The 10,822-nt window shown below is 37.1% G+C and overlaps 1 protein-coding gene across 4 annotated transcripts; it reads left to right on the forward strand.

Annotated features, from left to right (window-relative positions):
• Positions 1-965: 965 nt before the first annotated feature.
• LOC306854479 (uncharacterized protein) lies at positions 966-9,755 on the forward strand. Of its 4 annotated transcripts, none has more exons than XM_079392540.1 (3): positions 966-1,009; positions 1,481-1,605; positions 4,239-5,925. In XM_079392540.1, exons 2-3 carry the CDS (start codon positions 1,521-1,523, stop codon positions 5,132-5,134), a joined length of 981 nt encoding a protein of 326 aa, XP_079248666.1. In that variant the 5' UTR covers positions 966-1,009; positions 1,481-1,520; the 3' UTR covers positions 5,135-5,925. The 4 variants fall into 4 exon arrangements, with proteins under 4 accessions (XP_079248666.1, XP_079248665.1, XP_079248664.1 ...); XM_079392539.1 differs by having other exon boundaries at positions 1,002-1,350; XM_079392538.1 differs by lacking the exons at positions 966-1,009; positions 4,239-5,925 and adding exons at positions 1,206-1,341; positions 7,574-9,755.
• The last annotated feature ends 1,067 nt before the right edge of the window (positions 9,756-10,822 follow it).

Genomic DNA, 10,822 nt, shown 5'->3' on the forward strand with positions numbered 1-10,822 from the left:
CCCGTACCATTCAAATTAGAAAACATTGTTATAAACTAAACGTTGTGAATCGGGCTAAAGTAAGGCGATAGTTTTGAACACTGGCTGGTTATGTACTTGCTCAAATATTAATTTTGGGTTATTTTTAACCAAAAAAGTTATGTACTGCAGCCTTAAATGACCAAAAAATTGTATTGGAAGTGTAATTATTTTTTTTTATTTTGACTGAAGTCCCATTCGTTTACATGGAGAGGGCAGGGTTTATGACCTGCAGCTTCACTTTTAGGTCGTGTGAGGCACACCTGGGGTTATGCAAGCTTTAATGCCACAGAAAGCCCCTTATATGTGAAAGCAGCCATGTATGAGGTGCTTCTTGGAGGTTATAGTATATTATAGAATGAGCATGTGACTTTTACGTATGCCAGGTGACATGTAAATGCAAAAAAAAAAAGTTTCAATTGCAGCAATATACTTTTTCAAATTTAAAAAATAACACCTTGGCTGAGTGTAAAAACTACTTTTTTTCTTTGCGAAATATGGGAGCTTTTCGCTAAATTGACATGTTTCCATTTGGCGTATTTTCAATTTTAATTTGAAGGCTAATGGAAACGCAGCATATCATCTGTGTTCTTTCAGTTTCAGATCTAAGATGTTTTTGTATTAAGCACTGATCAATAATCGAGTTGTAGCCAATAACAGATGTTTTATTACTTCACAAGATGTATTATATAATGCTACATTATACAGCACACAAGATGCATACCAAATGCTTTATTTTTGCAAAGGATAACATGATATTAAATCAATCTGAAATAATTAAATGGCTTCTGGTGTCTTAACATGGTTTCTGCACTCAAATATATTTATTACCAACACTTCGCTGGACAAAATGTATTTTTAAATATATCTGACCACAAATGAACCCTAAATGAAATATGTTTGTTATTTATGTGTTTTCTGCATACTGGAGACTTTTATTTTGGCTTGTTGCTCTGACGTCATGAGACTGCGCTGCTGTGTCTGAAGAAAGGTTGGTGTTTTTAAGCGTTTAAAGTGTTTAAATCGATACAGGAGTGCTGTAGTTTTACAAGCGATGTGAAATGAATTATTCATTGTAGCGTTGCAGTGTTTCATGATGTTTTTTTGTTTGTGAGTAAAGCGCGTATCTGCACGTGGTTAACAAACACGGGGCTTTTCTCTTCTCTCTCTGTTTATATCGAGGATCAGTCTGTAGTAAACACCACTTCAGTCACTGTGACGAGAGAAAAGAGCATTTTAAAACTACACGGGAATGATACAGTGATTCGATTCGAGAGACAAACACAAACAGCTCTTACTAACTTCAAAAGTTTCCAGAAAGTGGTATTAAATGTAATCTACAAATCATTAATCACCAAATATACAACATGCCCTTCTGTATTGTTGGTTTAGTTTTGAGTCCGTGCACAGACTTCTGAATTAGGAGCTGACTGAGACACATTTCTTTCTGTTCATTATTCAGATTGAGCAAACACATCCTGCTGAGACTCACTGATATAGAGATGGCGTTTATTAAAGAGGAGAGTGAAGATATCAAGATTGAAGAAGTATTCAGTCTGAAACAGGAAGATGCTGAGGAACACACAGGTTGGTTTTCATTCTCAAAGCTCAACTCGCTTATTTGATGTTTATTAAAATGTCTAAACCTCTACAGAAATTGAAGAATGACTCCTGATTAAAGCAGTTTTATTTGACAATTGAATATAAATTATATTGTGTAGCATTAAACCATCTCCTGTTGAATTACAATGATGTAAAGCATTCATTTATAGTATTCAATTTATTTTTATAATCTATAATCTGATCTAAAAAATGGAAGTGTGCTTAATGGGTACGTGATCTTAATTATGCCTAATTAATTACCCTAATTATGCTTTTTTATGTAAACAAGATGAGTCATCAATTTTTGCCAATGGCAACGTAATGCACTAAAAACAATACTGAGTATGAAAAGCAAAATCATGAGATTTATTCAGTTCGCTTTTTTTGTGTAACTTTCCATAACATCTATTGTTTCAAAGTAGCCTTACAGAAAATGCACGTGTCTACATTATAATTAAGTGATCTGTTATCTATGGAAACCCATTTCCGCCACCGAATAAAAAAATTAAAAATGTTATTGTGACTTTATCTCACAATTCTGACTTTTTTTCTCAGCATTGTGTGATATAAACTCGCAATTGAAAGTCAGAACTGCGAGATGTAAACTCGTAATTCTGAGAAAAGTCAAAAATTATAATTCTGACTTTATAACCCTCAATTGTGAGTTCATATCACACAATTCTGTGGAAGAAAAAAAAAGTCAGAATTGTGAGCTAAAAAGTCGCAATAACCTTTTTTTATTTCTTAATCAGTGGCGGAAACGGGCTTCCATAGTTAGTTTAGTAATAATGGTATTTAAACAGAGACGACGAACATTATTAAAACAGGGACTGCATTTTAAGAAGAATTTTAAATTTTTGTTTGTTGGTTCAGGGTTGGCTTTATATAAAGGCCTTGCAGGGGTTGGTGTCATCTCCGCTCAGGTGTTTGGTCATCTCAGATCTTTGTAAGGGCTGGATCCAGACTGGAGCTGGCGTCATCTCTAGAAGCCCATCCTGAGCTGGAAACAGAAAAGCAGATACTGAATAATTAGTGCTGCTGTTCATAATATTTCAAGCAAAAGATAGAAAAAGTTATACCTGGAGTACGAGACTATGAGATTTGGATATTGGCTAAAGAGATGTGACTCTAGATTTAGAGTGTGTCTGAACCCTGAACGTTATCAGGAAGGCGATTCCAGAGTTTGGGAGCTAAATGTGAAAAAGCTCTACCTCCTTTAGTGGACTTTGCTATCCTACCAAGAGTCCAGAGTTTAGCGACCTGTGATGGATTGTAGCGTGATAGTAGACCAGTTAGGTACGCAGGCGCTAAACCATTTAGGGCCTTATAAGTAACAGGGTTGCCAACTTCAGAAAAGGAAAAGAAGGGAATATCCTGGATCTTTATAGAAAATAAGGGACAAATCGACAAAACTTATATTTACGTCAATTTTATTTTTTCATAAATCATTACTACTGGTTACCTTTTTATGTCTCTCTGTGGGTTTTGTGAATGTTTAACAATGAAAGCATTAAAATGACCTTTTGAACAAATGTCAAAACTCCATTGGATCCTTAAGCTGTCGGTAAAAGCTTGTAACGCCACCCGGCCATCTTGAATTGAAGTGCCGCCAGCTAAAGGTAAGCAGCGATCTTTCTTTTCAGGTTTAACAAGTTTGTTTTTAAAGAGTTAGCAACCACCTAGGGATGATTTTATAACTCTGTTCAAATTATGCAGTCTGCCTGTTTAACACAATTTAGCTCTGATGTCAGCATTGTACTCTAGTCAACATTTGAAGTGGATCAAGACCTTGTCGTAAAACCAAAATGCATTCTTGTCTTAGTCTTGACTTTTGATGAACCTTTTTGATGCGTTTTCAAATGTTGACTACTGTGTAGGCGTGCGATGTGACAAATTATCATGTAATGATATGGTTTATTTTCTTATATTTTTCCTAGTTTTCTATTTTGTAATATCAATGTTGTATAGTACCGATTACAGGACGGTTTGTCTAAATAAACAATTTCTTTCTTCAACATGACGTTTCGTTATCCGGTTTTGGTCAAAGCAAGTTTATATAACTGCTGTTTTTTAATACATTAGCAGTGTCTGGAGGATGGTCAGTGTGTCACATGGTAGTTTAGATAGTGACAGCACAAGAATGAGGAAATGACACTGGAGAGTGTAGTGAGAGGAATTTGAAATGGAAGCAGGTACAGTGATGAACAATGTGTTAATGATTCAGGAGATGTAAAGGAATGGATATCTATGGAGTGAAAACGGTATCAAATCCTCCCACAAATGCACGTGAGAAATCCACACTCGCGCACAAAATCTACAAATGCATGGTTTAACTCCTATCTATCTGACTGTTGCCACTTTGTCTGTGCAAATGAAGCGATGTCTCAACAAAGTACGGAGTACCACAGGGCTCAATATTAGGTCCTTTACTTGTCTCCTTCTATATGATTCTGAGATTCCCAGGGAAAGATTGAGTGTGGATCTCTTGTGGGAGGATTTGATTCTGTTTTCACTCCATAGATATGTTTGTGTAATTAGTGATGAATGGATAAATGGGCACAGTTCACTGCAGTGGTACACACATTTACATACTGTTTTTTTGTTGTATTTTTTTTAAGATTCCTGTGATGACACTGAGGATGATACAGTTGGAGGAAGAAAGAGAAAAAATGGACGCAGTTGGAAGAAGCGTGTTAATAAGACGAGGAGAATGATGGGACAAACATATGTTGGGATGAGAGGGAACGAAGAAGTTAACATGGAGCCCCGGGTGATGGGACCAAGATGTCAGTCTGCTGGATGCGTAAAGTCCTCCAAGCATCACTGCAGTACAGTTGGAGAAGCAGACAGGGAGAACATTTTTAAATGTTTTTGGGAGAACATGAACTGGGAGGAGAAAAAAATGTATGTGCGTGGTTTGGTGGATGTCGTCCCAGTAAAGAGGAAAAGGGGGCATGACAATTCAAGAAGGTTATCTACTCTTATTTACTTTTTAAAAGTTGATGGACAGAGAAGAAGGGTGTGTAAAAGTTTATTTTTGTCAACGCTTGGATTAGGGGAATGGTCTGCTCATCGCTGGGTGCAAGACACAGGAAATACACAGCAGAATGCAGCACGGCACCTCAGATGTGAGGATCGTGAGTTCATGAAGAGTTTTCTGCAGGAGCTCCCTAAGGTGACTTCCTGCTACTGTAGGTCATCAGCATCAAAACAGTACCTGGAGCCTGGCTTTCAGTCCATGACTAGTCTGTATAAAGTCTACCATCGTGCTGCTGAGGAAAAGATGGTGAAACCCTTCTCAAGACAGGTGTTCTCAGAAGAATTTAAGCAGCAGAACCTGGGTCTTTACCATCCAAAGAAGGACCAGTGTAATACATGCTGTTCCTTCAAGACTGGTAACTTGCCAGAAAATCAGCAGCAGGTCCACTTTCTTAAAGAGGAAGAGGCCTGTGTGGTAAACGTGCAGGGCAAAAATGACACAAGTGTCAAGACTGAAGTTAAAAGTGAATGGTGAAAAAGGATTCTGCTTGGTCTTAAAGACCACATTCTCAAATCAAAAGAGTTCCAAAAAGAATGATTAATTTCTCAATTTAGATACCATCTGTGTGGTCTAGGTGGTCATGCAGCATATGCCTGTGTATACGAGACAAATTACTTTCCTTTTGGCTTTCATATGGAATGCTTTTTGATGTATACGGACGATTTTGTATTGTACGGAGCAGTTGGCAACCCTAGTAAGTTCTAACATTTTGTTATCGATATGTAACTTAATAGGTTGCCAGTGTAAAGATGATAAATTTAAGGTGAACTGATCATTCTCAACCTGACAAGAACTCTAGAAGCTGTATTTTGGACTTACTGTAGCTTGTGTACTGAAGATGCAGGACAACCACCTAGCAGTGCATTACAATAGTCCAGTCTACAGGGCATGAACACAAGAATGAGCTTAAAACAGCAACATTTCCAAGATGCAGAACATGTTGTCTAAGGTGGAAGGTCAGTTTGGTGTCCTTCTAGATGCTAATTGTTTTCTAAAGGCTTGTGTATAAGGTTTTGGCCCAATAAGTAATGTGTTTTTTTTTTATTATCCCAATTTAATGTAAGAATTATGTAATTTTTAATATCTGTAACACATTCTGTTAACAGTATTATCAGCATAAAAATGGAACCTAAAAACTAACATAAAACAAGCAACATCAAAGCCTTCCAATTGTATTTGTTATAGAATACTATCTGAAGTTTTTCTCTTTTTTTCACTTTTATTAGTTTTTCTGTTGTAAAAACAAATAAAAATGTAATAACTGCATCTCAGGGATGTGATTTTTCCTCATTTGTACAATTTTCTGTTATTATTATTTGTACAATTGTCTGACCCTAAGAACTATAACCCTTGAATATTAGTATTATGGAGTCTTGTAATTGCACCTTCAGTTTAGGGCCACAGCCATGCAGAGTTTAGCTTCAACCCAAATAAATCAAGTCCTTCAGGCTTATTTGAAAACATGGTGTGTGTTTGAATGGGACTAAACTTTGCAGGGCAGAGACCCACCCTGAGTTTTGCACCCCTGATCTACCCAAATTTATAATGAGTGTCATGTATATGTTGCCGTGTGCGTCAACAAAAGAAAAGCTTTAAAGTCTCCCTGTGGATTTTCACTTGAAATGATTTATTGTGTGGTTTGATGTTTGGAAGCCAAGAAATACGGCAGTCACATATTAGAATTGCAATTCTACATTTAGATATGATCATATTTCTTCTAGTATATAGTCAAGGGTCAATTTTCTGTTGTAGTTTTTGAGATTCTGATTCTGAGGTGACTGAATAATCTTTCCATTGGTGTATGGTTTGTTAGGATAGGACAGTATTTGGCCAAGATACAACTATTTGAAAATCTGGAACTGGAAAAACAAAATCTAAATATTGAAAAAAATCGCCTTTAAAGTTATGCAAATGAAGCTCTTAGCAATGGATATTACTAATAAAAAATGTTTTTATATATTTACGGTAGGAACTATACATGGAACATGATCTTTACTTAATATTCTAATGTTTTTTTTTGGCATAAAAGAAAAATCGATCATTTTGACCCATACGATACATTTTTGGCTATTGCTACAAATACACCCGTGCTACTTATGACTGGTTTTGTGCTCCAGGGTCACATTTAGTAAGCACTTAAGCTGTAGTGGGTTCAAAATCTAGTGACTTATTTATTGACTCTGCAGCATTTCTAAGGTGGAATAAGGATTTTGTACAAAGGTTGGAATTGTGATTATCAAAGGACGAACAAAACACAACACCCAACTTCTTAACTGTAAAAGAGCTGCATAATTAGCATGTTATGTTAAGATAATTTTGGTTCAGTAAATAATGCTTCTGTTGTTGTAGAATTTATATCATTAATACACACTGCTAATTTAGAACCGAGTATCATTGGCATAAGAGTGAATTCTAATGTTTCCCTGGGAATCTCAGAATCATTTAAAAGAAGACAAGTAAAGGACCTAATATTGAGCCCTGTGGTACTCCATACTTTGAGACATCGCTTCATTTGCACAGACAAAGTGGCAACAGTCAGATAAATAGGAGTTAAACCATGCTAATGCTTGTCCACAAAAGCCAATATACATAATTCACAGGCTATCTGAGAGAATATTGTGGTCTGTGTTGTTTAAGATCTGAAAGCTCTAAAAGAGAGGGATAGCTTTAAAAAGTTATGCATGTTACAGTGGAGTTTAAATGCTGAGTGATATTGTTCACAAATACAACAAAATTGAACATTATTTAAAAGGACAATTAAAGTAATCTTTAAGATCTTGATTCAGGTGTGTTGTGCTAAACTCTGAAGGACTGTGACTATCCAGGATAAATATCAGATTTGGGCCATTGTTGCTTTCTGTCCCACTGTTGCACAGGGATCTTTCAACTTGTGTTTGTCTCTTTTCGCCCTAGACCTGATGGTGCTGAAAGAGGAGAGTGAAGTACTAGACGAAATGCAAGATAAAGATCAGTATAAGAAACATCATGATTTCATAACTGGACAAAAATCATTTAGTTGCTCACAGACTGAAAAGACTTCAAGAAAAAGATCTCAAAAGACAGGGACTAAAAGTCATTTCACCTGCCAGCATTGTGGTAAGAGTTTCAATCAACATGGAAACTTTAAAGTCCACATGAGAGTTCACACTGGAGAGAAGCCTTATACATGTCAACAGTGTGGAAAGAGTTTCACTCAAAAAGCAACCCTTAAAAGCCACATGAGTGTTCACACCAGAGAGAAGCCGTACACATGCGAACAATGTGGAAGCAGTTTCACTCAGCAAGGAAGCTTTAACAGGCACATGATACTTCACACCGGAGAGAAGCCTTATACCTGCAAACTGTGTGGAAAGAGCTTCACTCAAAAAGCACACCTTAAAGTCCACATGATGTATCACACTGAAGGAAACTCTTTCACCTGCCATCTGTGTGGAAAAGGATTCAACAGAAAAGAAGACCTTAAAGTCCACATGACAGTTCACACTGAAGGGAGCCCTTTTACCTGCCAACAGTGTGGAAAAAGTTTTTACAGGAAAAAAAACCTTGATTCACACATGAAAATTCACTCTGGAGAAAAGCCTTACTTATGCACTCAGTGTGGAATAAGCTTCAACCAAAGAGGAAACCTTAACAGGCATATGAAAACTCATACTGGAGAAAACCGTTTTACCTGCAAACAGTGTGGAAAATGTTTTATTCGAAAAGGAAACCTTAATTACCACATGAGAATTCATACGGGAGAGAAGCCTTACACATGCCCTCAATGTGGAAAGAGTTTTACACACAAACAGACTTTTAAAGTCCACATTAGAATTCACACCGGAGAAAAACCTTACGCCTGCAAACTGTGTGGAAAGGGCTTCACTCAAAAAGGGCACCTTAAAGTCCACATGATGTATCACACTGAAGTTAGCTCTTTCAACTGCCAACAGTGTGGAAAAAGTTTTAACAGAAAAACAAACCTTAATTCCCACATGAGAATTCACACTAGAGAAAAGTCTTACACATGCCTTCAATGTGGAAGGAGTTTTATGCGTAAACAAACTCTTAAAATCCACATGAGAAATCACACTGGAGAGAAGCCTTTCACACGCCTTCAGCTTGAGAGGAGTTTCACATATCGAGAACTGAAATGTAATTTGCAAGCTCATTCTGGAAAGAAATCGCAGAGATCTGAATGTGCTAATAGGTTTAGAAAAAGGAGATGTTTTAAAAATCCCCTGCATATTCACTCTGGAGAAAGGACATTTAACTGTGGTCAGTGCAAAAGAAAATTTCTTTTGCCATCGCATTTACAGATACACCTGAAAAGTCATGCAGATGTGAAACCCTATTTTTGTTCTGTGTGTGGAAAGAGTTTCAAATGGCCCAGCAATTTAAAATGGCACCAGCAAATACGTATCTGTAGAATTAAGGCTGCATTCACACTGTAGCTGAATGCAGGCCAAATCATTTGATTCAGATTGGGGAATACAGCGTGTTCTCATTGTTAAATTTGTTTTTCAAAGAGTCCAGTGTGTCTTCATTGGTTAATTGCTGTATTGATTTTATGTATTTAAAGACTTTGTAGTTGCAATGTTTTTGACTACTTGATGAAGACAGAATGGGTTGATTTTTTTTAATTTTCTAGTATTAAAATAGAGTTTGAGAGGGTCATGACATGAGAAACCACATTTCCTTTGGTCTTTTAACTCAGAAGAGGTCTTTGTATGCTTAAAAAAAAAGTTACATTCTGCAAGTTATGAAACTTGCAGAATGTATTGTTCAAAATTTACTAAAAACTACTTTTGGCTTGTTCTGAATCACTACGGTACACCTATAATAAGTGTTTATATTCAGACTATTTTAGACTGGTTCGGGTAGGTACCGCTGCGGAGTAGCCCAGTACCTGCGTGATTCGTCATAGACATAAACACAGAGAAGTAGGTCCGTCTACAATGTTCTTCCGCAACACTTAAGCAGTTCTGTTTATTATCCGCTAGAGCTCCAAAAGTTCACTGTCCAACTTTTTTTCTTTCTTTATTTTGCAAAAAACTTAATTATAATAACGTATAAAACACTGTTCTTAACATTGATGATAATAAATAGTTTCTTGAGCATCAAATCAGCATATTAGAATGATTTCTGAAGGATCATGTGACACTGAAACTTCTTTGTAAACTATAAGACTTGTAAACGATTATAATGACACATGTTGCATTCCCAAATGCAAATTAAAGCGACTCTAACGCTGCTAGCATTTACAATAAATCGAAGCTGAAAACACAGTACTGTTATTGTTATAGTAGACATCTAGCGCGTCGGACTATAGTCTATATTTATATAGTTACATCACAAGCGTTGTGAATTTTATAATAGTACTAAGCAAACTCAAATTCTCACCACCATTCGTAAAACATTAGCAGGCAAGTAACACTTAAGCGCTATTCTACTTGCATTTGGTTCTTTGAACCATCTAAACCATGGTTCCTCAAATCTTACCCTGGAGGTCCAATCTGCTGCAGAGTTTAGCTCCAATCCTGATAAAACTCACCTCCCTCTGATTTTCTAATGATCTTGAAGACTCTGATTAGCATGCTCAGGTGTGTTTGATTAGGGTTAGAGCTAAACTCTGCAGGAATGGTCCATTCAGTCCATGATGTTTTAGAAAACGTAAGCCACCCTGCACCCCAAACAGACCTCCAGCACAGCACCGGGAACAGGCACATGCACTTGAGACCACTGCCCATCATTGTCCTTCACCGTCCTTTACTCTGTCATCCCCATATGGTATGGGAAAAGTGAAGCACATCGGTAACAACAACCAATCCTCTCTGAGCCCATTCCATGGACTATCGTGGAGCATTCCGCGGCAGTCTGTTGGTGGTTGTCTTTGACGAATGGTGCCACATGCCCACATCCTCTTAAAGAGGAGATCTCTTAAAACCATGGGACTGGTGTAAAAGTTGTCAACCTACAGCTTGTAACCAGTGCCCAACATCTTTTCATCTATGAGTGGCACGACAGTCTCGAGTCCAATCTCAGATGGCATAAACTTACCCTCATACACGAAGAACTCACAGGTGTAACCACTCAGTGAGTCTTGTAGCTTGTAGCCCCATTTAGTTGGTTTGTTCTTCATGTATTGTTTGAGCCCAGACCTCGCCTTGGATGTCACCATCC

This window comes from Barbus barbus (assembly GCF_936440315.1).
Source record: "Barbus barbus genome assembly, chromosome: 3".
Classification (NCBI taxonomy): Eukaryota; Metazoa; Chordata; class Actinopteri; order Cypriniformes; family Cyprinidae; genus Barbus; species Barbus barbus.

Coding starts and splice junctions, on each gene's coding strand:
- LOC306854479 (XM_079392538.1), top strand. CDS start 1,521: ATGGCGTTTATTAAAGAGGAGAGTGAAGATATCAAGATTGAAGAAGTA. Junction 1,606..7,573: donor AGATGCTGAGGAACACACAG/GTTGGTTTTCAT, acceptor TTTTCGCCCTAG/ACCTGATGGTGCTGAAAGAG.